We start from the raw sequence: 26,453 nt of genomic DNA, 5'->3' as shown, positions 1-26,453 counted from the left end.
GTTGAATTCACACTAAAGCAAGTCAAGTGCAGCGCCAATGACAAAATGCGGACGCTCCAACCGCAAATTATACCATGAAGGAAAACAAGGACATTGGGATATGTGTTCAAATGATACTTATCTGCCTAATGCGCAAAAACTTAAACCTTCACCCTTTTCTGTTTTAGGTTGCGCCACTGCCCGGTTTACTGTCGCGTATTTTTGGAGATAACATAAAGGAAAAATTCGAAGGTGTGATTAGTCTTGGAAATAATAGTTTTAATATATGTAAATATTTAACCACTTCCAGGCCACATAAAAGGAATATGCTTAGGTGGGCCCCTGCCTCCGAGCTGGCCAGCCACCTTGAAGGAGAAAATAACAAATGATGCCATAACTTTCAGGTTTGGGAAAATCTACTTTCGCTCTTATAAAAAGATGAAGGTGTCGCTGCGGCGACAAGGCCCTCGGCAAGAACGCGGGCAGCTTGGTGCTCGGCTCCTTAAGGATCTGCAAGGCTGCCAGGATCACTGAGCTTCCACTTGCACCTAAATCACAGCTTTCGATACCCTCCTCTTTGGGGTGACGGTGGAAAGGGAACGATCATCAGTAAAAGAATCTGAGAGGCATTCTCTCTCCTTGCACTGTGTCCCAGCTCAGGATTCTTCCAAGTTGCATCCTCCTTACTCCCTGCAGCTTCCTGGCCCAGGGCTCGCCTTCTCTTCTCTACCTGGGTCGCAGTGGGTTGGGCACCTGGGCTCGCCTCGCCCCAGCCTTGCCTCCCACCACCCTTATGACCCGCCGCGAGCGCAGCCTCTCCAGCGCTGGCCTTGGCCGGCGAACGTGTCCCTGGATTTGAGACAGCCGGGACCACAGAAGCCCGGGCACACCAGAAAAGAAGCTCCCGGGATGCAAGCATCTCCTGGAATGTGCTCGCGCGTTATAGGCACAAACCCGAGCTCGAACTTCACTCCCTCTAATCGCGAGGTAAATAAGAGGAGCGTCGCAATGCTCTCCCGTGCCTAGCCACGCATGGTTAATTTTCCGGCTCTCGGGCCAGCTAAGACGCGGGATTTGCACCGCAGCTTCTCAGCTCCCAGAGCCGGAGCCGGGCGCTACTTGCGGCTTCTCGGATTTCTCCCCTAAGTGCGAAGGAAATAACCCCTTTTGCTCTGCGCCTGCGAGGCCGGCGGATCTGAAGGCCGGGCCCCGCCGGGGAGACTCGGCGGGCCGGGGGCTGTCCGGGGGCTCCCCGGCGGCGCTTGCAGCGGCGGCTCGTCTGCGAGGGTTAACAGAAGTCCCCGCGGCCGGGAGGGTGCTGAGGCTTCCTCTAGCCGGCCCGGGAACGTGGATACCGCGCCCGCAGGATGTTCGCCGGCTGGGCCGGGCAGTCAAGAAACATGAGAAGGCCTCGGTATTCCTGTTCCCGGGCCGCGCGCGCCCGTCTGGGTAAATAAAGCCGAGACGACGGCGGTGGCTGCGGTGAGCGCGCTGGAGCCCGCGCCGAGACCATGCGGCGGGGATGGGAGTGCGCCTAGCCTCGACGCGGGAGAGCCAGCCGCCCTGCCGCCGGCCGCCGGCCCCACTGCCACAGGTACAGCCCTCGGGTCTCGGCGTCCCTGCTCCGGGCCTCGGGATGCAAGATTTGGCTCTTGCTCCCGAGCGGCTGGTTCCCTCTGTCCCCGGCGCTCTCCCCGCCCTTCCCCCACCCCCCTCCGAGGTCCAGTGGGCACGCGCCCCGGTGGTGTCCGAGGCTGGCCCGAGGGTCTGCGAGGAGCCTGGGAGCCCACCTGGCCGCTCCTCCTCGGCTTTAAAATTGTTCGCGGGCGTTGGGCGGGGTAGTTCCGCAGGGAGGGAGCTCCCCAAGCGACAGTCTGGAGCGAGACAGGGTAAGGATGAGTGGGAAATACAGGAGCAGAGAAGAAGCGCTGGGGACTGCGCCTGGGCCCCGGATGAGGGCCAGGAACCGAGCTTCACACCACCCCCCCTTCCGGTCAGGACTCCGCTCCCGGACCTTTGCAGCCCTCTCCCACCTCGCCTGCGGCATGCCTGCCGACCCAGATCGCGCCGGGTGTCTGTGGTTGCGGTCTCTGTGTGGGCTTGGGACAACCGGGAAGGCACCTTTCAGCGGAGTCACTAAGAAAAACTCGCTGTTGAATATGGGAGGACCGGACTGGGGTGGGGAAACACTGTGGGACTGAAAAAGGGTGTGTTTTACAAATAATGCAGCATGAACGCAAAGCACTAAGTGCACTGATTAAAAAAAAAAAAAAAAAAAAAAAAAGAACCAAGGCTAGTCCTGACCTTAGAACAGGGGCTTCGAACACGGAAATTTGCTTTGACACTTTTCGCCGAGGCTGTGTGCACACTCCAGACACGTACCTGTCTGCGTGGGAGGACTCAGCCTTACGGCACACGGGGCAGCCAGCAGAAGTCTGACTTCACCTCCCCACGAATACTGACGGTACCTGTCGCTTAATCGCTATGGTCACGGCCCCAAATGTCGCGCGTGGCCGCTGCTGCGGTGGCTGGAGGGCGGGGCAGGGGGCGTTGGCAAGTGTGGGCGCTCTTCCAGGCAGATCTGTACGTGTTAGTGTGGCAGCCTGCGCCGGGGCGGGGCGGGGTGAGGGGGCGCTGGCAGCAGTGCGGAGGCGGCGGGGAAGAAACTGGAGCTACCCCGAGGCGCAAGGCGGGTGATGGGGGCGGTAACTCGACTGCTCGGCGGCGGTGCGGACTTGAACCTGAGGCCCACGCTCTGCGGCCTGAGGTTCCCGGCCGCCGCGACCCGGGAGGTGAGCTGAAAAGCTTTGTAAAAAGGATGGCAGCCGCAGGCTCGGTGGTGCGCGGACCGTGATGCCTCCTTCCGCTACTAACACCTATGCAACCTCAAATGGTTCCCCGACACCCCAGAAAGGGGCGGGTGAGAAAGGGCTCTGAGCTAAGGCTCATACCCGCGTTTTGGAAGAGGACAGCACTAACAGTGGGACCCGGGAGGCCCTGGACTCCGGCTCCTTTGACCTGCCCGGACCCAGCGCATCCTGGAGCGGGCTGGGGGATGGTAGAAGACTCCCGGGGATGGAGACAATGTGGTACATTTGTCCCTGACGCCACCTAACTTTCTAGCTCCGGAGTCAGCTAACTTTCCCTGCCCTCACCCCTACCCCCAGGGACCTTAACCGGAGTTAGAACGCACGGGGTTTCAGCCAAACCATCCAGAATCTAGAAAACATGAAAATCCCAGGAATCCCCGTGTGGCCTGGGACTCATTAACGGGACTTGCAGATGCAGTTGTTCATATTGCCCCAAAATTTCCCTTCCTTCCAACCCCTCCTTAAAACCCGAGTGGGAGCTCGGAGATGCTTAGACTTCCGTTGTAACTGAAGAACAACCCCCCCCCCACGCCCTCCGCGCCTATCCCGCTCCGCTAACCCGAGTGCAGTACTTCCAGATTTAAACCAAGAAAAGAACTCGTTTAGGAATTACTTTCCTTTGCCCACGCAGGGAAATTATTCTTGGTTGAGGTTCCTTGGGAACTCGATCGCCAGGGCAAGGAGGAGGGTAGGGACCTGTCCCGGGAGCGTGCGGGGATGGGTGTGTGTGTGGGGGGGGGGGTGATCAGGTGGGGAGAGGCAAGGGTTCGAGTGTCCAGGTGCGTTGGTGTCGCTGCTCCCCTCGGCTCCCCAGCCCAGAGCCTTGGCCAAGTCCGGGAGACTATGGAGATGTGAGGGTTGAGCGAGTAACGTAATGCATCATTTTGTCCTAGAACCCGAGCCCTGCGGAGCTCCGGGCGGCCAGGCCTCGAGGCGCTGCGGCCGCGCAGCGAGCCCCAGCCAGCCGGCACCATGAACACCATCGTCTTCAACAAGCTCAGCGGCGCCGTGCTTTTTGAGGACCGCGGCGCTCCGGAACGGGAACGGGGCAGCCGGCCCTACGGTGGCGTCCTGGACAGTACCCACGCCCGCCCTGAGGTGGGCATTCCGGACGGCCCGCCCCTCAAGGACAACCTCGGCCTGAGACACCGGAGAACCGGGTACGCTCACCTTCCCGGGTCCCCTGCCCGCCTGCAGCCCGGAGGGGTGGGATTGGTGCGGCGCAGGCGTGCGAGTGGCACCCCGGGCCCGTGGGTGAGGGGCCCAGAGTTCCCGGGAGGGCAGGTCTCCGCCCCTGGTCTCGAGCATTGTCCTTTTAAGGCATTAGTTTCTCAAAATATAGGGGAATCGGTTCGTCGGGACAGCTCCAAAGAGGCTTGCTGGAAACTGAGGACGCCTGGAACGGCCCCTCAGTCCCCTGAGAGTTGGACCTCAGGACAGGGGGCTACCTGCCCCTCCCCGGAGCACGGGTGCAGACGCGCGGCCGAAAGGACTGAGCGCGATGCCTAGGAACGGGACAGGGCAAGCAGTCGGGGCTTCCCAGGTCAGGCCAGCCCCGTGGGCTTTCCCTCTTATGTCACGACAGGGCCTCGCCATGGCCTCGAACCACCCGCGCCAAGGTGTTGGCAAGGTCGGCTCTTCGCAGGGCGCCCTGGACGCGCGCGCGCGCGCGGCTCGGCTGGGCCCGCTGCGAGCCCGAAGGGGGAGGCCGCGGGTCTCCCGGGCCGGGTTTCGGTTTAGCCGGGTGAGGGGCTGCTGGGGAGCAAGAACGCGCGGGTGGGCCAGCAGCTCCGGCTGCAGAGGCGTCGCGGCGGCTCCCTGAGCGCCCCGCGGGGGGAGGGGCGGCCGTCCTTGGCCGTCTCCACCTGAGCGATTGCATCAGCTGCTTGTTCTGCGGCGTTGTTGGTTAGTAAAATAGAGATTAGGTTTCGTCAAAATGTTACTACCAGTCCTTTCGGATGGAGTTGCATTTCAAAGTGTTTAAAGAGGCAAAAGTCCTGCAGGCTGCGGCGCAGGCGCGCGAGCCTCCCGGAGTGGCGGGGCGCGCGGGCGGCCGCGCGGCGACACCTCCCGGAGCCGCCCGGGAGCGCAGCGCGCAGCGTCGGGCTCCAGGCTCCTTGGACCCCCTTCCCCTTTGAGGGTGCTTTTCCTCACCGACGGAGTTTTCCACACTTTAAAAACTCTCCTTCGGTCGGGTAAAGGCCCCTAGAGTGGGTTTTTTTCTTTTAAGGTTCTGCGTCCTTACTCCGCAAACACTAGCTTGGAAAGTTCCCCTTTTTCCAGAGGATCAAAGGAAAATTCTCCAAGAACCAGGGCCGCGGGACGGCCATCATCCCTTGCTTTATGCCCGCCGTCCGGTGGGCGACCTTTCCTTGGACCACGGGCGACGGGAAACCCCAAGCGGCACGCACGAGTTCCCTAAAAGAACGTTCGAGAGCTGGCGGCTGCCCGACCCTGCCCAGGAGGCCAGAGCCGCTCAAAGGCGCGGGTGCGGGCGGGCGAGGAGAGGGCGACAGCCCTGCTGCGCCGAACTATATAGCCCGAATCACATTTCCCCTCAGATCACATCACCGTCGTCACTTAAACCTCTAACTCCTGGCTACTGCCACACGACCCCCTGCGACAACCAGGTCATTTCAAAAAGAGATGCCCAGGGAAGGACATTCGCGCCCAGAACTCGTGTGGCCCCGGCCCCTGCCTCACCTCAGCCCGGAGGCGCGGGGCGGGCTAGTGCGTCCGAGCCGGAAGTCCTGCGCAGCCGGACGCGGGCGCGGCCGCCCTTCCCGGGGGCGGGGGGCGCGCGGCGGGGGCGCGGGGCTGCGGGCGCAGAGGTCCCCAGTCGCGGGGGGTCCCGGGGGCGGCGGCCCGGCCGCGCAGCTCACCGGGGTCTCCTCGTCTCCCGGCGTCCAGGGCCAGGCAGAACGGCGGGAAGGTGAGGCACAAGCGGCAGGCTCTGCAGGACATGGCGCGGCCCCTCAAGCAGTGGCTTTACAAGCACCGCGACAACCCGTACCCCACCAAGACCGAGAAGATCCTCCTGGCGCTCGGCTCGCAGATGACGCTGGTGCAGGTAACCGCGGCGGAGGGAGGGGCCGGCCCGCGCGGTGCGCGCCCGGATCTGCGCCCGGCGCCTCCCGCTGGGCAGGGATGGGGCCCTTCGAGGCAGGTCCGGGTGCTCCGGCCGCTGCCTCGGAGGATGCTCAGGGGTTGTAGGAAGTTTCTGGGTTTCCTCTCAGTCTTCTGTATGGATTCGGGGCTCTCGGCTCAGGAGGGATTGCGTGGTGTTTTGATACGGAGCCCAGGAAAAGTCAACTTCGAGTCCTGAAAAGGTGTCTTGGGAGTCTGTATTGGTGGGTACAGATGGGACGCCCCGCGCTGATCCTCACTCAGCCTTGAGTGGGCGTCAGAATCACCCGGAGGACGGGTTCGAACTCGTACAGCTGGGCCCCGCGTGGGGTCATAGTCTGGGGTCAGTGATGACCCCAGTGGGGTCAATAGTCTGCATTTCTAACAAGTTCTCCGGGAGGGACCTACAGCTGCTGGCCCTGGATGAAACTTCGAGAACCATGCAGAAAGGCACTCTACACTGGGCACCCATGTGAAAGATCAAGTATAGGGTAACTTAAAAATTACATTTACTGAGAGAGTTAGGACATAGGGTGGAAGGACAAGAAGTGGGTTTTGATTTGATTTTTATGTTTAAGTAAGAGGCATCCTGAGCATTAGCTGGAATCCACACGATTTTGCTGCTGATACCTTTCTACTGGGTCAAGAGGAGGCCCGGTTCAAGTGGTTAGTTTATTTTGTTAGGTGCAGAGACAGGGTGCAAGTTCGTTTCCTTTATATCTGACTGGCTTTTTCCTTACGCAGTCTTATTTGATATTCACAAAAACGTGGTGAGCCAGAGCAGCAGTGAGCATTTTATAGATGATGTGACCAAGGCACTGTGGCAGTTAAGTATTAGTAAGGGCTGTAGAGGTAGGCCTGGAGATAGTGTAATTCCAGATCAAATGCTCTTTCCAACACACCACAGACTTCTTTAATAAATTTGGTGACATGAACTTTTATATGTGCAAACAAATTTATTCAGAAAGAGGAGGAGGAGCTAAATAAGCTGAGAAGTTTCATATATTATAGTAGCACAACATTATTACTACATTTGTGAAGTTTTGGTCATTCCATTAAATTTATAGCGAGGGAGGCCCCAAGTAAAAGATAATATTTAACTACTAGATAAAATAAAACTTGCTTTCCAGAGTATTTAAGGTTGACATTTTAGGAATTGCTGGAAAGTTTGACAAAGTATGAAAGTGACTTGTACTTAAGCTTATTAAAACTATAATATGCATTTGTCTGCTTATATTCAGAATACAATTGTAGAGAAAAACATCTGTTTTGCTTCATGTTAACAGGCAATAGTATTAATAGTGATTTGCTGCAGCACTGGAGGGGAAAATTTATTTAGTGTTCTTGGCTTAATATCTGTTTAACATAAAACTATGAATTTTCAGTGATTTCAGTCAGAAAAACTTGACTTGTGAAAATAAATGCATATGTTCATATTTCAGTTTAAACAGGTATGCTATTTATTTTGAAAATACCCTAGTTTATAGAGCTATTTGAGTGTTTCACTGTGATGTCAGCAATAAAACATTAGATTAATTTTGGTATATCATACAGTTGCATACTTTATGCTTGCCATTCTTTCATACAGAAAGCAAACAAAAATGACATATTTAGAACATTTTTTAATTATGAAAGGTAACATCGTTATTAGCAGAAATACTTACATTTTGGGGTACAGTAGTTTTGTTGAGATGCAATACAAGTAGTTGTAATTTTAATAAAGAACCAAATTATTTCCTACCTACAATGATAGTTCAAATACAAATAACCATTCTTTCTGCATTAAGATCTTGGTAATACTATTACAATTGTCTAATTATATCTTATATTCTCATTGTATTTTCTTTCTCTTTCTCTAGTCCTCAGAAAATAAACATGCACAGAATTATTTAATTTTTAAATGGAGTAAAGATAATTATTTGTAATAATAAGATATCTCCTTAATGATTTCCAAATTTTTATGGTAAATGAAGTTGGTTTCTGGAATGTTATAGTGATAAATGGAAAAAAACTCAAAATGTATAGGATAGCCAAGGAACTTTAAACACAGTAATCCAATTTGGCTCCGCTTACTTTCAGTTAGGCATAATAGGATATCGATGTAGGATATAAATATATATGTATATGTGTGTGTGTATATATGTATGCATACGTATCTATCTACAGCTGACCCTCAAACAACACAGGGTTAGAGATGCCAACCCTCCCTGCAAGTCAAAAATCCACATAGAACTTTGACTTTCCCCAAAACTTAACTACTAATAGCCTATTGTTGACTGGAAGCCTCACCTATAACATGAACAGTCAATTAACACATATTTTGTTTATTACACGTATTATAAGCTATACTCTTACAATAAAGTAAGCTACAGAAATGAAAATGTTATTAAGAAAATTATAAGGAAGAGAAATACATTTACAGTATTGGTGAAAAAAATCCATGCGTAAGTGGTCCCATGCAGTTTAAACCTGTATTATTCAAGAGTCAGCTGCACTTATGTTGATATATATGGGAGAGTTTGTGAAAGTCAGACATACCTTAAACATCTAAGCAAATTCTGGCTCTATAGGAAGCCAAATGAGTTGTGTAAATATTTTACACTTCTGGAGGAAAAAATATAAAGCTAGGAGCTGAATAAAACTTTTGATCCCTGCAAATTAGACCCCTATTTAATGAGTCAAGTTCTCCCAGTGAATAAATTTCTCCTGTGGAGTCATGGTTCTTGAGAAGTGTGATCATGTCTTTTTCATCTTCATACCTCCATATCCCAGCACCGTGCTTTCCATAAACTGTTTGTACATATCTGCAAAGTGAACAGGTTCTGATTGGGGAATACCATTATAATCACCATGCAGCTTTCCAAAACACCATCCTGAAAACTAGAGAATGTGTTGAAATCTGACTAAGATATTCTGGTTTTAAAATCCATTCCATTGAATACGCGGAGGGGAGCTTATTATCCTTAATGCTATATGATGGTTCTATAGCACAGCATGAATATAACTCACTTTATTACCTTCACTATAGCTGGAAATGTGACATATTTTTATGTCTGTGGACGAATATGGAGTGTTGCCCTCATTTCTGCTTCTAAGGTCCTATTTCCTGTTTATTGCAGTACCTCCTATCTTTCTGGTAACTGATGTTAATAAGCAGTTATCATAATTTTATTCCTTAACTATGAGAGTATCTTGTATTTTGAGAATTTCTTTAACACTTAACATTTGCCTTTTGGCCATGTGTCAAACTGTTAAACTTTTCATAAAATGTACTTTTGCCTTGTTTTGTTACTCTTAAATTGATAAGGAAAGACCTAAAACCTGATCTGCAATCTCCATTAAACCTAGAAGGAAGGAACTGAAATTTTACTGGAGGGAATATTTTTAGGACCACGAAAGGTAATTTTTCTGATAAATAGAAGTTCTAAGGACATTAATCCACACCTACATTTTATTTATCCCTGAGAAATGGAGCAGAAAGAGTTACTTATTATTAATTTCCTAATGAGATATAAACATTTTCCTAAAATTAACAGGTAATGACGTGCATGTGTGTACTTTAACCAACCAAAATATTCCACTGTGCTTAATTTCTAGGGCTGATCATTGCTTAAACATTATAAAAAATAGACTCTGGTATTATCAAAATGTGAACAGCTTTATTGTGGAATAACATAGGGTGGTATGCAATTGAGGTTTTGTATTCTTGTAGGATATAGAGAGCTTATTGCAGAATAATTGCCTTGGAAGAAGTTTTTCAGAGAAGGGCAGATGGGTGTTATATCTGGTCCAGTGATCCCCATTGTTCACATGTATATATTTTTTAACATATTTATATTTTTTCTGGATTAAAAGAGTGAAATGTCTCCGTAGGGTGATTTTTTTCATGATCACAACGAAGAGCACAATGAGTGTGGAGTTTGAGATTACATTTAATGATTGGATGTTAATGCTTCCTTTACTTGTAGAAGTTTCACATTCCTGTGATAATGTCCATGTGCCGCTGGTTAAAACTGCTAGTTTTAAGAGTTTACCCCCTCTATTAACACAGCTCTGTTTTTGCCGGGTGAGTGCTTCTGCTGAGATAGGTATGTAGTTATCAACTGCAAGGATTATAGCAACCGTTAAATATTTTAACAAAATCTCAGATTGGTCTTTCTATGTTATTCCAAGTGTTATGCTACATGGCGTAGAAATGAGATTCTGAATATTTCAGTTGAGTAACTCAGAATAAGTTTGTTAATTCTGTATGTTCAAAGGTGGACAGATGCCAGCTTATCCCTTTGGGTTTACTATAATGATTGCTCTGTCAATACGATGAATGTAAACACCTCGGCTAGAGTAGGGATGAAAATTACTTAGTTTTCTCTTCCAGCTTCTAGATATTTGGTTCTCCAAGTTTTCACTAAAATATAACGTTTCTTGAGCTCTGAGTTTGAGATCAAAATGCTGTTGCAGAACCTAACCATAGTAAGGAGACCTGTTTCATGTGAAGTAGAATTTAATGAGATTTGCATGACAACCTGAAGGAATCCATAGTAAGTTAAAGGTAGAAAATCTGAACTGGTATTTTTACCTTCTGTGAGACAGATAGAGTTTGCATTAGTTCATCAGGACAAAAAAAAAATATTGCAAAACAGTATTTATGCAAATTTGTTAACCAACTCTTTGCTGTTTACATGACTTAATGCAAACAGATATTAAACACCTTAGACGATATCCAGCCCCTAAATTGTACATAAAGCTTCTGGTGATAAAATACTGGCAGAGTAAATCTATTAGCAGGTTGTTTGCCAGTCAAACTTTTGAAATCAGGTCAGAGAAAGCCCATGTTAGGTATCAGCAAACCTTTCTGGAAAATTTTCTAATTTGTAATTAATATACTGTGGTAAGAACTGAGTATATAAAACAAGAAAAAGGATATGACCCCTATATATGTAAAACTGTAATCCCACCATGACACTTAATGGTCCCCATTTTTGTAGTTAAAATTATGGTATGTTAATGTTTTTGGAAATTTGAAAGCTATTGCATTTTAGTAAAATATGAGGGGCTCCATAAGAATTGAATTTTACCCTGTACTATGTGATTGTTGTGCTAAAATTCATGGTTAGTTATGATTTAAGGATACTCTGAATTATATGATACTTAGTAAAGAAAGTAATAAATGTGTTTTGAAGTTGAATTCTAAAAATATAAGTGACATAGGCATAGGAGAAGTTGCACGTCAGGGGACATAAACACGCATGTTTGATTGCTCGAAAGCAGAAGGTAGGTTAGCACCAGCTATATAAGGGGAATAAATTAGTAATTTTGTAGGAAAGCATAGACTATATTCATAGATCTTAGTTTTTAGAGTTGGCAAGGTTATTAGGTACCACCTAATGCATTTTATAGATGAAGGGCTTGAAGTTCAGAAAAGTTGAGTGACTTCTCTAAATTCACGCATTTTTCTCAAATTTAGAGCAGGAAATCAGATCTCTTTCTGTTATACCAGTTATAGGTAATAGGACACTAATGAGGATTTGAAGAAGTTAAGCAATTAAATCATAATGGTATATCAACACTTGAATTTGATGATGGTGGTGGTGAAGATTCATTCAAGTGCATAGAATGGAAAATAAGGAAGTTCAGAAAAAAAATGTTCTAAAATTCCCAATTACTACTATCCAGGACATGGATGAATACTTCAGCCATGACTTGGAGAATAGAGGGAGGTTTGAGGACTGGACCAGGCATTTCGTGCTTCCATACTGAAGGTTACCAGTGTCTCCCAGTTAATACATAGTTCTGTGCTAATCCTTCCCTGTGGGCAGGGACAAATTTTATCCTAACACTTAAAGATTTTTAGCACTGACCATCATGTCATGGCTAGAGCACACGAACTACTCAATGTATGTTTATTGAATGAATAGTCCCAGAGGTTGTCTGTCTATAGAGGCTGGAGAAGACTTAAAATTTGAACCCAGATTAAAATCGTAGTTATAATAGCACAACTTGATAGGAAGAGGATATTGCTGAAGACTAAGTTTTCTGCAATGTCATGGTGAGTTACTACATCAGTGCACATAAAATTAAGAGGACAGTTATTAAGGCACTAGGAGGTAATGAATACTGAATATATATATATATGTATAATATATGATATATTTTCTGTGTATGTATATATACATTGTGTGTGTGTGTGTGTGTGTGTAAATTGGGGGAAACTACCATGTTTTAAAAACCCATGGAGACAAAGAGGAAAAGAATTTTGGTTTTGTTTTCTTAAAAAGTAGGATTCATCATAGGTCCATTCAATAATTAGCAATGTGTAAAAACTGTATATTTATATTATCAACCTAAATGAAGAAAAAAAGAAACTTCCAAGGCAAGCATTGCTACATAAACCGTTATAGTAATGTGGAGTCATGTTCTAGAATAACTGGCAGAAAGATATAATTAATTCTCTTTCCATATTTCATTTCATTTTCATATTTCATTTCTTTTAAAAGCAAATTTTGGCCCCTAGTTATTTACATATTTTTTTTTCCTGATGATAGCCTGATATTTTATTTTATTTTATTTTTTTATTAAAGATTTTATTTATTTATTTGACAGAGGGAGATCACAAGTAGGCAGAGAGGCAAGCAGAGAGAGAGAGGAGGAAGCAGGCTCCCCGCTGAGCAGAGAGCCCAATGTGGGACTCGATCCCAGGACCCTGAGATCATGACCTGAGCCAAAGACAGCGGCTTAACCCACTGAGCCACCCAGGCACCCCATAGCCTGATATTTTAAAGGAAATTTCAAGTACCATTTTAACTTCTGGAAATCCAGTAACATCTTTTTAAAACAACGAAGTAACTTCACTTTGTTTTGCGGTGTTTGTTTCTTTGCCTTCAGCTATTTGCTTTGGAAGCACTTGACCTTCAACTTAAAGTCAGGTGTTACTGGCATTTTTCTCCCTCTACTTGTCTGATTGCTCTATGTCGGATTGTTCTGCTAGCTCCTCTTTTATAGTCCTGCCCCTTTGATGTCTGGAGGTTTCAAGGGTTTGGTCTTCAATCATCTCTCTTTCTACCTACTCAAAGCTGCCGCTGTCACCTCTGTGTGTTTGACCGACATCAGCTCTTTCTCTCCCTTAAGTCTCAGATAACAGTTTTATTTTCTTGCTGCACATCTCACCTGCATGCTTCTCTAGTACCTCAAATTAATCACTCCCCAAACCAAGCACATCATTTCACCCTTAAACAGTTCTACTTTCTTTCTCAAAATGGCACTATCCTTTTCTTGATTACACAGGGATGATTCAAGGTCATCTTTAACTTTTCCCTTTCCCTCACTCACCACGGTGTCTCTCAAATTTGACTTATATTTTTTCCCATGTCTTCTTTATTGGGAACACACTTCCCTACCCATTATACTGGACACATTCCTTCAACACTTCACTTTATTCCTCATGAAGTCTTGAAAGTAACCCTTTCTTCCTTTGGATTCCTGCCTCATTTTATTTTAATGCCTCTTAAACTATTCATCACATTATTTCCTATATTAAAGTTATTTGTACCTTCTCCTTCCTCTCTTATTAGACTGAGCATTTGATGGCAAAAGCTGTTCTTTTTTTTTTTATTCGCAGAATACAGTATATGCTCAGTCTCTGTAGTGTGTGCACATGTTTGTTGAATGAATGAGTGAGTGAATGGAATGAATGTCTAGTACTATTACATTCTGAGAATATTTAATGATCAGAGAGACTGAGAGAGGCTTAGGTTCTTGTGGGAAAGTAATTATGTGATGGGTAATATTTTATGTTTTGTTAATTGAAAAATAAAACTTTTTTAGGTGTCAAATTGGTTTGCTAATGCACGACGTCGGCTTAAGAACACTGTTCGACAGCCAGATTTAAGCTGGGCTTTAAGAATAAAATTGTACAACAAGTATGTTCAAGGAAACGCTGAGCGACTTAGTGTAAGCAGCGATGATTCATGTTCTGAAGGTTTGTTAATATTTTTATTTTGCTTTACCTCTGTTAATAAGAAGTTCACCTCAATTGCTATTTTTAAGGTCGACTCCACAAAAACATCATGGTGCCATAATGGTTCTTTTTTACTGCATGAGGTAACTTCACTTTTACAATACTATAAATGACCAACAGAATTATGGCTATTTCCTCTTGTTTATAGATTTATCATGTGTCAGAATAACATTTTCTGTGAAATTCATTAAAAATAAAATACCATAGGGAGAGATTATATAGATTCCTGCTTCCTTGCCTAAAAATTAATCTTGGGTATCAAAGATAATTTTATATACTTTTAAATATTCCTTCTTTATGTATATATTTAATGATTAACTATAAGACTTTGGTGGCTGGGGAAAAGTATATGTAAGTACTACCTACTGATATTTTTCTCCCTTAGATGGAGAAAATCCTCCAAGAAACCACATAAATGAAGGGGGCTATAATAATCCAGTTCACCATCCTGTGATTAAAAGTGAGAGCTCAGTCATAAAAGCTGGAGTGATCAGACCAGAGTCACGGGCCAGTGAGGACTACGTATCACCCCCCAAATACAAGAGCAGCTTATTGAATCGTTACCTTAACGACTCTTTGAGACATGTCATGGCCACAAATGCTGCCATGATGGGAAAGACAAGGCAAAGAAACCATTCGGGATCTTTTAGTTCCAATGAATTCGAGGAAGAATTGGTGTCTCCCTCATCATCAGAAACCGAAGGCAACTTTGTCTACCGTACAGGTAAGTCTGTGCTTTTCGTAACACCTTATTTGAAATAAAACTAAAATCCCAGCAAGGGGTCTATTTCAACAGGTATAAGGACATACTTTTTATTGCTTTTGTATGAGACTATTCACAGATAGCCCATAAAATTTAATTTGAAAGCTTTTGTTTTTAATTACCAGATGTGTTTGTTAGTAGATGATGGTCTACTGGGGATTTTCACCCTTAAAAATAAAGATGAGAGTTTTTACCCTTAATACTCATCTTTAATCTCAATAGTATACATTTTTGGAGGAGGAATGCCCTGAATTGTAGCCAGCCATGCAAACACTTTGTATTTCATCTTTTCTCTTAAATTCCTTGATTGCTAATAGCGGTGGAAAATGAACACAAATTAACCTGGGTGCCAAGGCTCTTGTGAAGGGAAAGTGTAGGTCTGGCTTAAATTGCTTTGGATATTTTACTTTTATTCCTGGAAAGCATAAGTAGGGCTGATAAATAGCTTTGAATTTTTTACTTTTATTCCAAAAATAATTAATCGATTTCTGCCTGTCCAAAACCTTCTGATGGAATAGTAAGTTTGGTAAAAATTTCTGTCTTCACTTCAGTTTTCAGAGAGTTTTGAGCAAGTTGCTTCAGAACAAAGGATATGTGTGACCTACATCTGGTGTAGATAGAGTCCAGGTCCTGAAAATGCCAACAAAGGAAATTTAGAAATGTTAGAGCTGGAAATAACTTCAGAAAGTGTCTAGTCCAGCCATGTTATATCATAGATAAGAAAACCCAGACCAAGAACACATAGCTAGTTACTCTTCCTAGATCAGTTGTGCAGCTTAGCCTGCATAAGCAGTAGGCGGAATATAACTACTACTAGCCTGCGATGACTACATGTACTGCCACCACTCATTCACGGAGTAGTTACAATATGCTGGCCCTTTGCTAAACACTACGCAAATGACATTATAGGTAGTCCTTGTAGGAAGCTTGAGATGTGAACAGTAGAGCTTTATAAAAGAATTTAAATTTGGTCTGTTTAATACACATTCCAGATTATTTAATTAGAAATCTTACTTTTATGTCCACAAATGGTTATTAGATATATTATCTGTGAGGATTCCGAGAAAATCTAGTTTTAAAGACTTAACCTCATTTTCTGTTTGCATTTCCAGCTTCAATTATGAAGACAACTCCAAACACTCTGAGATACAAAATTAGTCTTGTAAATAATAATTGGCCAAGGAAGAAGTAAAAATAAAAGACTATTTAGCTAATAACAAAATTTTAAAACTACACACTAACATCTAGCTAATGTGACCAGAGCAGAACTTGGAGATAATTCAGAGCTTCATGGATTTTATTTACAGAGATATGTAAGGATAGGAAATCAAGTCATTTAAGTATAGAGAATTGGAAAAAGAATAAAAACAAAAAAGTTACTATGGAAAGCTGAAAAATAAAGAGTTGACTCTTTGAAAGCAATACTAAGAGAAACAAGCAAAAACTGTCCCAGATTAACATTGGTAGTGAAGAGGTACAGCAATCAATACAAGTCATTAAAAATATTTTTTAAATGGTACTGTACTATGTATAGTTGTTTGACAATATACTATATACAAATGTGTAGATGAAATGAATTGGTATTATCCCACACAAATTAAATTATAAAATTATAATGAGAAAAGTTGTAAACACCACTAGTTCAGGAAAAGTCAAGGTTTTTTGTTTTTTTTTTATAAAACATTTTATTTATTTATTTAAGAGAAAGAGAGAGAGAGAGAGAGATCACAAGTAGGCAGAGAGAAAGGCGGGGGGGGGAAGCAGGCCCCCCACTGAGCAGAGAGCCCGATGTGGGGCTCGATCCCAGGACCTGAGGCCATGACCTGAGCCGAAGGCAGAGGCTTAACCCACTGAGCCACCCAGGCACCCCAAAAGTCAAGGTTTTTAGTAAACTCCATTCCCAAAACACATGATTTGATAGAGTCATTGGATTTTTTTCCAAACCTTGAAGAAATAATTAACTCTCATGCTTTATGCATTTTTCTGGAACATGTAAAAATATGGGAAGTATGTCAGGTTTTAAAAATGTAAATCTTATCCTAATCCAAAACCGGATTAGAATAGCATAAAAATCAACATTTTTATTTACGATACTGATGCTGACTTTGGAACAGCATGAGAAATATTGGTAACAGAAGGTTAAGTGAAAAACAATTTAAAAATAGAGACACTGAATGCAGTTATGACAGTACAAGTATGTATAGACAAAAACAAGATTTTTGGAAACAATGAAAATTAATTTTGAATAGATGGAATAATTGAAGGTCTATTATTTTTACAAATTTCTTATAAATTTCTTTATGCTGCACAGTAAAAACAAATTTGAAATTTACCCAATGTGATGAGTCTCCTGAAAATTCATGCTCTTTTCAAAGGTGATAAAATAGAAAACCGAAGAAGGAATAGCATGCCTGGGTAGTTGATGCTTCTTGAATTTAAGTATCTTGGCCATTTATTTTTATTAAAATAGCCAATGGCCCACTCATGTGCCAAGTTCTATTTTTAAATAAAAACCTATTTTTTAGTTATGCAAGCGATGAGAAAGCAGCCTAGACACGTAAACTTCTGGTTTTGCATGCGTGTGTATAAACTTTAAAAAGAACAGAATAAATTTTTTTGGTTTTGTGGATAAAGAATTGAGAAAGACTGGTGGTCTGAAACTGGTGTGCTAAATCTCAGCCTGAAACAATAAAGGGCTGTCTTCTGGGGGAACCGAGCGACAGCGTTGCTACAGTTTTAGCTGGGTTACCGCTCATGCATAAATAGTAGAACAGGGGATTTCAATAAATACTTTCTGAGCAACTGCTATGGTTTTCTCTGGCATACAGGCTTATGCTGAATTCCTTCAATTCCTTCTGGTTATATCTTTCTTTCTTCACCTAAAAGGAAATCCTCTAAATCTGCTATTAAACACCACTCCCCTCCCCCACCCCAGTTTTATAGTAGTGCAAAGATTTCATCTTTTAAATTCTTTTTCAAGGATAGATCACCTTTAAACGTAATTTATTAGTTCATCTATGCTAAAAACAACTGTGTCTGTTTTTCCACCTGTTTTTGCTATCTTCTGATGCATTTCATTAATGATATGGAATCAAATACCAAATGAAAGAGTTGGTGTGTGGAAGGATAATGTATCACTGAATTTCATTTCACTTGTTCTTATTAAATTCTAGGAGGGCAAAGCCTGCTAGATTATGAAGTCGTACTCCTAACTGAACCATAGAGGCAATAGAACTCTTTTCTATGTTAGTATGAATTAATCATATTAGCTTCCTCTCCACTTGATTGACAACATCAAAGTAAATACAAACATGTTTTTATTGATTTTATATAAACATTAAATATTTCTCTGTAATCTGCAGTCTCCTCATCGTGCAGAAAGAAAAAAAAAAAAGCTCTCTTTTCAGGGGGCCTACTAGGCTTTCAGTAAATATTGACTAAAGCATTTCTGACAACAGAAATTATAATATTAAAATTAATTCGAATTTTTAAGGTTATTGCTTCTAAATACAATTAAATAATACTCGAGAAAAGTTAGTCACTCAGTGTTGTCTGTTGAATTAAGCTATCTAAATTAAAATTACAGTCCTTTTCATTATGTTAGGTTAATGGTTGACAATTTTCAGATATTTGATGGAGCGAGTTCCTATTACAAACTGACCTCAAGTCCTGTAGTCTTGGGTGGGTCTGCTCTCTAAGGTACCAGGAGGAGGACTCTAGGTTTAATATCCACCTCTATGTCTGTTGAATCAGTACTGATATTCTCCAGATGGGACCATCTGTGAAGGAGCCATCTGCCACCTGGGCCACCTTATAGAGTTGAGTCCTCACTGGAGCCTTTCCTAACTTGCATTCAAGTTGATGTACCCTCAAAAGCCTATCAAATGTCCTTCTTTACCGAAGGAGAGAGGGGGAAGGTTCTAAGAAGTGTATTGACGAGGGGAAAATCGGGCAAGTCTTGAAATAAAACGTGTGGACTTCCCCGCCTTCTTTTGCTTGGCTTGAGGACAAGTCCCTGTTATGTTCTTTCTTTTTGCAGCTCACAAATGATCAACTTATAAATGGCTAGAACATTCGAATGATTATTCTCTGAACCCCATTGCTCTGCTAGTATATAATTCATAAATTTAACCGGCTCCCACAGGCTGAATGTTTAAACTTCATCTTGTTAAACTGTCTAAAATCCCTCTTAATTAGACACATCTGGTGGGGCAAAAACATATAAGCGGATAGAACTCTTTTCTATGTTAGTGTGAATTAATTAGATTAGCTTCCCCTCCACTTGACTGAGGTGACTATCCCTGAAGAAACTGAGATTTTGATTGAGAGAAGAAAGAAGTCACTTATTTGGTGCATGGAATTCTTTGGAACGTAGAGTCCATTTGGATGGCCTGCCGCCATTGGAGCAAAATGACAGAACTAGGGATTTTGGTTACTAAGGAAAGAGGAACTAGGAAGTAGAAAGTAAGTTTGGGAGGATGCCAGAGGCTAAATGCCATTTCCAAACATTTTTTCTTGGCTAACGATGCCCCTCAGGAGAGAGAGATGTTCTTTTTTCTCTCTCTTCCTGCATACGCATGTACTTTAGAATCTAAACTGGCATTATCAGTGATAAAACCAAGTATGCCCATGAGTTCCATAAAGCCCTGGATTAGCCTGGGATTTAACTTTAATTTACAGCATGACTTCTTGGGAGAAGTGCACTCTCTGTGCTAAGAGCTGACTTCACAGGTACATCTCTGGGATACAATCCACTCATATAAGCGGTACCCTTTCATGCATTCACTCCACATACAGAAATGTCTATTAAGAGCCACTGTGCACAGGCCCTGTTCTAGGCCCACCAGAGCCCTGTGTTTTGTGTTAAGCTGCTCATCAAAGAAACCACAGTTAAATGAAGCAGAAGAAAGATTTAAAGGGCTGTCTTGGCAGAACTTTTTGGACAGTGGATAATCACTACTAATTTATATGTTTCATCAGTTTTAGGTTTTGTGTTTGTGGGTAGTTTCAAGAAAGCCTCCTGGTAGTCAAGAGAAGGCTTTGTCAGGTGCCAGCTGTTAAAATAGTGTGTGTTTCTGTGTACGTGCTAGTTTCTGTGTGGGATTTTGTTGACCAGTAAGTCTGTTTTGGATACTTTTATCTTCTTTTATTTCCTTTTTTGTGCCTGTCACTTCCTTGTTTTTAGTGAAAGAACTAAGCTTTGCCCTTTTGGATTATTCCAGACATCCTTTTCCTGGCATGCGAATGACTGCTGGTGTACTCCAACAGAGAATAATAAAACCCTCTATCAACCAGCCCAGTTAGTGACATTTAAAGGATACTTGAAAGGTTATCCAATTCCTTGTCTTGTCTCTTTAGTACAATAATACCTCACCTATCAAACACCATCTGGGAATGAGGTATTCCACGTAAGTGAGATTTCCAGATAGAAAGTTCAGTACTGATTTTAGAAATAGAGAATTTTCTGCTCTCCTAAGCTTAGGATATTAAACACAACATGTGGGGTGTGCTTCAATATCGTCTCTTCTCTAAACTACCTCCTCCTGTTGCTTTTTATATGATATTCCACCCTTTCAAATCAGTAATTTTAGGATTAACCACAATCCCAAATCTGCCCCTCACACCTTTGAATAAAAAATGGTGTCTTTCTGAGAGCATGTTGGAAGGGGTTCTTTCCTAATTACTGATTCCAAAGAGGCAATCTTACAAATGAGATCTATGGAAGTTCTGACTTTTGGATAGGCGTGGGGTTACTCTAGAATTATTAAAACTTCAGCATGATATTCTAAACACCATATATTTTTAAATGTTTGTCAGGGGTGATGAAGACCAAACACGTTCATATGGACTATTTAAAAGTAGCTCGGTTGTTAATATTGAATTTCCCTTATGGATTCACTTGCAAAATTTAAGTGAAATTGCCTACGTTGTTCCATCTACTGTTAGAAACTGGGAGAATAATGGCAAACAAAAATAGAAAAAAAAGAACAACTGTTGGTATGAGTGGTTTGCTGCCTCCTTCGGGGGTAGCTTTTCCTTCACTTTTCTTTGTTGTTTGGTATCATATGAGAGTCTGAAAAACGTGAATGTAAATCCTGAGACCTACAGCCCGGCTCACAAACAAATCGAAAGTATATGGCAGCTTGGTTTAGAAACTGTACACATTTTTTAGGGCTGTGTTTGGTTCTAATGTTTTCTGTCCTTTCGCATTGTGTTTCTTCCACATGGTACCTAAGAGTGATTACAACACGAGTAGTCCTTGTGTGACGGTTAGACCCGCTGTTTTCCTGAACTACAGCTACATTCTGTCCCTCTTTTGTGCGGCTGCTCACTGCCTTACGTGTATTAAAAGTTCTTTCAGCCCTGAAGTGGCGTTGTATTCATTTTATAGCCCCCTTAGCACTTAGTACAGTGTCTTTCCTATAACTGTTTCTTAAATGAGTTAGTGTTTTAATGATTTGGTCTGCTTGCCTTCCAAACCGTAAAAGACATTTTAATGTACACAGATATATGTTGGTCTGTGTCCGTGAACATGACAAGAGAAAGAAAATGATCTCAGATCAGTTTAAACAGCTTTAAAAAAAAAGCAATTGCGAAAAAGTTAAAGCCAGAGGAAAATATTAAACAAGATGTAGCTGAAAACTATGAGATGTTTAAGAGATTTAAAATAATAGCTTAGAAAGTATAAAATGAAACTAACCGATTTTCAAGTAAGAAAAGCGACTTTTAGGAAAATGCAAGGATGGTACATGGAAAGGGTTAGCTAGTTTTTAAAAATCTGCCAAAGAATAAAAACTGTAGCAGATAGATAAAAACACGTGTTTGTTTTCTCTATCTAGCACATAGCCTTGTGAGTAAGATCTGAGAAACAAAGCACAGATTTAGATCCACTGATTTCAGCTCTTCTACCACATCTCTCAGGATTGATAAGACAGCTTTGACTTTTTAAGAATGACTTTTTTTAGTCCTGTAACAGAATTGGAGAAAGTCTAGCAGAAATTTTACATTTTACATTTTCTTTCTCTTCCATATATTGGAGTAAATATCCCATACATTTTTACATCTTTTCCTGTTAAAAACAAGCTTATCAACCTGAAATTTTGATTCTCTATCCTGCCATTACTTTTTTCCTGGCATTCAGTCAGTTGTCATTGATTGTCTGAAACTGTCTGCATTTCAGACTTGCTGGTGTGGTCAGTCACATCCTGGTACTGTTTCATAGAAGTGCTTGTTCATGTCACTATATTTAAGCCTGTGTCAGTATTTCCATTAAGAGACTTCTTTTTTCATTCCCTAGGGCTTCTGAATAAGTCATAAAAATTCAAGCCGAACTCAAAGCTGGCATAAAGGGGCCTTTTTTTCTTCTCTTATGTATAAGGAACATAAGTGCATAACTCCCACTAATTCTAAATTTGGTTAGGTTTGTAAACTCTTTACACACTGAAGAGACCAAAAAAGATCCATTGACACCTCTCCAGTCTGGGACGAAAAAAGATGTCAAAAAGTTTTTACTGTCTGTGAAAATAACAAGACATTCTATTTAATGAATATGGAAGTGGTTTCTTTTCTTTCTTTCTTTTTTGGTTAGCTGCAGTGAGTTTTTCCCTTCTGCCTCCCTACGTTGTTTCTAAAATTAAACAGGTATTTTTTTATGTCAAAATGTGTCTTGTTGATGTAACAGAATTTTTACTCAGAATAAACATGTGTTTTCTTCCAGACCAGAATTTGGGTACTTTTAAATTTTGGAAGCTTCTGTACTTGTTTTCCACCAGAAATTATATCATTTATAATTGTGAGTTTTGAGGAAGCAAAAACAGTTAACAATTTTGTTCACTCACAAAAGAAATCGTTCTCTTGCAAAATCTGAGTTTTCTCTTAGTTTTCAGTTTAGGTGAAGGATGTCACATTTAAGGTACAGCGGCATAATGTCCCTTTTTTCCTTTAACAACTTTGTCACCCAATTTCTCTCATTTTCATTGTACTAAAGAAGGAAATAGTCAAGGATTTTTATAAATCCAACAGTGAACTTTAAAGGATCCTCTAACAGGTTAGAAAATTGCTTTAGGCTGTACCCTAGGCATTGAAATTGTTGGGGTTTTTTTGGATACGCGTTGTTTGGTTGCTTGGAGATATGATCCAGATCCTTGGCACAATAATTCTAATTGCTTTGGGCAATTTCAGGTACTTAATTGACTTTCACTCTAAAATGAAAGTGCATACTTAAACCATTAGGTTGAACTTTTGAGAACTTAGGCTAGGTATGTGTGCATTTTAAAAATTCTCTGTATTTCAGTGGCTGCAGTGGAAAGATCCTCATGTAGGTTTATGGACTGCATGTTGTAACAGGCATCATTACCCTAGGGGTCATCCTTTGGTTACTAAGGGAAACATGAATCGTTTCCAGAAAATGTCTAAAGGCTAATACTGCTGGTTTGTGTGTATTTCTACATGTGTATGTAGTCATAGTTCTAATAGAAATTGCGTGTAGTTAGGAAAATAAGGTGGCTTTTGAAACTGACCAGTGGTATCTTCCCTCTTCCTTGTGTGAACACTGGAGACATTGAGTCTTTTCCTGCTAGTGGTCAGAAAAAAACTTAAGGGGTGTCTGGGTGGCTCAGTCGTTAAAGGCCTGCTCAGGTCATGATCCCAGGATCCTGGGATCGAGCCCCACATCAGGCTCTCTGCTCAGTGGGAAGCCCGCTTCTCCCTCTTTCTGCCGCTTCCGCTGCTTGAGCTCTCTCTCTTGCTGTCTTGCCCTCTGCCAAATAAATCAATAAAATCTTTAAAAAAGAAACAGAAAAGGAAAAGAAAAAAAACAACCTTGAGTGATAATAACAACCCAAATGGAAAATCATTGGGGAAGATAGACTCGTCTCAGGTTTAAGCAGTAACATTGCTCATCCACTTCCAACAATTTTAGGTCTTCCCAGTCTGAAAAGCAAGCCATGAATTCTTTTTCTCAGGCAAGTAGGACACCGTGGTACGAGATATGCTGAGGCCCTGCAGAGTCGAATTCACTTTCAGCATTTCCTCGAGCCAGGCACACCACTAGATGTACCTAGAAAAAACAGAACTAAAGCTGTCTCACAGATCCGGCAGCCCGTACTGATGGCTCGGTGGCCAGGCACGCGCAAGCACATGTTGTGTCTGCCACTATCCCTGACCTGCACATAAGGTTACACACAGTCTCTTGCCCACCCCTTCTGTCCTTTAGAGTATCTTGGATACCGTGACCAAGGTGAACATCTTTGATAAAAAGAATGTGTTCCCTTTTTGGTGCCATTATATACACACACACCACCCATCACATAGCACACAAAAGCAATTTTGCCTTTGATAATGTGTCATTAAATAAAGAGAACAGAAAAGTGTTAAATGGTGATTTTGAGAGGAATATTTTGGTAATATAAAATCAAGACAGAAAATAACACAAATGAAAATGAAACCTTCTCAAGTATTGAAAGGTGGTTAGAGATAATCATCCATGAAGTGGGATTTCCAAGAAACAATTTGCTCTTGAAATTTTCACATAGTTGCTTGTGTGTTTAAAACTTAGAACTGATAGTCCCTTCAACTGAGCCAGACTCAGGTTATGGTGGACAAAGCTCTCAGTATGGCAGAGACATTTCAAGTAAGAATGCCCTGTTCTGCCAAGACTGTCATTATGACACTAAAATGTACCCTTTTGCTAAGGGCCAGAATTCAGTCTCTCCTTCCAGTTTCTACACTGATTTAGACAACAGATGCATAAAAGGCAACGTGGTATTCAGGATCATTTGTCACATGGCTTCGGGGCCAGAGGATGGCTATCTGGCAAGAGGGAGAATTCCTTAAATGTTACTGGGTCTTACATTTCTAAATGTAAAAAATCCCTGGCCAGAAGTTACTTGGTGCCAAGTGCCTTTGGTGTGATGTCTTCGCCGAGTTCAGTGCTAGATTGCTGCAATATTGTGGCTGCTTGAGAACCCACACAGCTTTTGCTAGTTTGCAGCTGAGCTCCAGTGCCATTGTTTCACATTTTCTTTTATCCTTGTCTTATCCACATTTTTTCTGTCTTGTTTGTTGTTGTTGTTGTTGTTGTTGTTGTTTTTGTTCCCCTCCTCCTCCTCCCCCCTCTTTAATTCTTTCTGAGCTGCTAAGTCTATCCAGCTGGATCAAGGAGTTTTTTCACAACCTTGTCAGAAGTGCAATTGGTCTTCTCTTAGTTTTTACTGGGTCTCCTGGGTTCCTTTATTTTAGACCTTTTCAGAAATATGGCACCAATTCAGTTTTACTCATAACCCATGGGGCCTCCAGTTTGTCTAACCTGTGTACTTTTTTCCTTCAGAAGACTTTTTTATTTATATTTTTTTCTTAAAATGTGTTTTAAAAAGTATAAACATAAATCATCTGGAATAGTAATTTTCAACTATCTTGAAAGGTGTTTGAGGACTATTTCACGGTTACTATGATTGAAGCAGTAAAATTTAGTTTATGGTTACAATAACTTTCCTCTCATTAGGAAAATATAAAAAACCTCAACTTTATGATTTCATGACATATTACCAACCCCCAAATACCGTCCCTAATCCCCACCCCCTGACATACACACTCAGCGAAATGCTAATAGGAGGCTCCGAACAGAAAGATAAAGGCAAATGATCGATCTATATTCTATTTGACTTCATCCTGTGTCTCAGGGGCTTTAACTAAAATGATGGTGTAAAGGCTAAGTAGGGACTCTGTGGAAGCAATATGAATTTCATCTTTATTTTGACTGTAGTTAAATTCCTACTGTTTCAAGTGTGGTTGGAAAATGACTTTGCTGTGTTCACATTTTCCCTGTAGTGAGCCTCCTTACCTGAACTGAAATTACCCCCTTGCAGATAGACCACACGAAGTTATAAGGTGGGAAGAGCAGAAAGCATTGCCTTGAAACCGGAAGTACCCTATTCAGCTGGAACTGCTAGCAGTTAGGTCTGTGTTCCCAGGCAAGTCCCTTTATTAACCAGGGCCTTGGTTCCTTCACCTGTAAAATGGGTGTGCATAAGTATAAGGAGAAAAGCCTGCAGTTGACAGAAAGTCATAGTTAAGTGCCTACCATTTTATCACTCCCAATTTGGGCTCTGAGCTCAGGAACATTTCAAAGGAGCTTCAGCAAATATGGCAACAGATTTGCCAGCCATGGTGGCAGGTAAAGGACTTTGCCCAGGGAGGGTGTTGGGCCCTGAGGAGAGGTTAGGAGGCCCAGAGGGGAGAGGGCTTATGATTAAATAGATCGATGTGTTCTTTATGTCTTTCGTCATGTTTAGGAAGACCCATTCCAAGATTAGAAAAGTTCACTTTTACTTTTTCCTCTAGTACTGTTCTTATTTTAATTGTACATTTATATACTGACAATGGACCTAAGTTTTTTTTGTAGATTATATGAAGTAATGATCTGACTTCTGTTTTTACCCCAACACAGTTTGTCCCAACACAGTTTATTGAGTGCTTCCACATTTCCTTACTGACTTGAATACTTACCTTTATTGTACCCAACCTTCCTTTCTAGAAGTCTATTCCTAGACTATAATGTATTCCACCAAACTTTTAAAATACTCCTACATCAGTAGCACACGTTTTTCATGACTGTAGCTTTATTGTGCATTTTGACATATGGTAGGGCATGTCTACTCTCAATTTTTTCTAAGTATTCTCATCAAAGCTTGAATTTGCTTTT

The 26,453-nt window shown here is 42.5% G+C and overlaps 1 protein-coding gene across 1 annotated transcript in view; it reads left to right on the top strand.

Annotated features, from left to right (window-relative positions):
* Positions 1-1,540: 1,540 nt before the first annotated feature.
* Positions 1,541-26,453, top strand: part of MKX (mohawk homeobox) — a 66,937-nt gene continuing 42,024 nt past the window's right edge. The window contains exons 1-5 of the mRNA XM_044227983.1: positions 1,541-1,573; positions 3,743-4,009; positions 5,760-5,919; positions 13,797-13,950; positions 14,375-14,713. Coding sequence (XP_044083918.1) covers positions 3,822-4,009; positions 5,760-5,919; positions 13,797-13,950; positions 14,375-14,713 — 841 coding nt within the window. The 5' untranslated portion in view covers positions 1,541-1,573; positions 3,743-3,821. The remainder of the gene's footprint in view (positions 1,574-3,742; positions 4,010-5,759; positions 5,920-13,796; positions 13,951-14,374; positions 14,714-26,453) is intronic.

The sequence above is a fragment of the Neovison vison genome, chromosome 12 (assembly GCF_020171115.1).
Source record: "Neovison vison isolate M4711 chromosome 12, ASM_NN_V1, whole genome shotgun sequence".
Classification (NCBI taxonomy): Eukaryota; Metazoa; Chordata; class Mammalia; order Carnivora; family Mustelidae; genus Neogale; species Neogale vison.
This window is presented reverse-complemented; position numbering and strand designations above follow the sequence as displayed.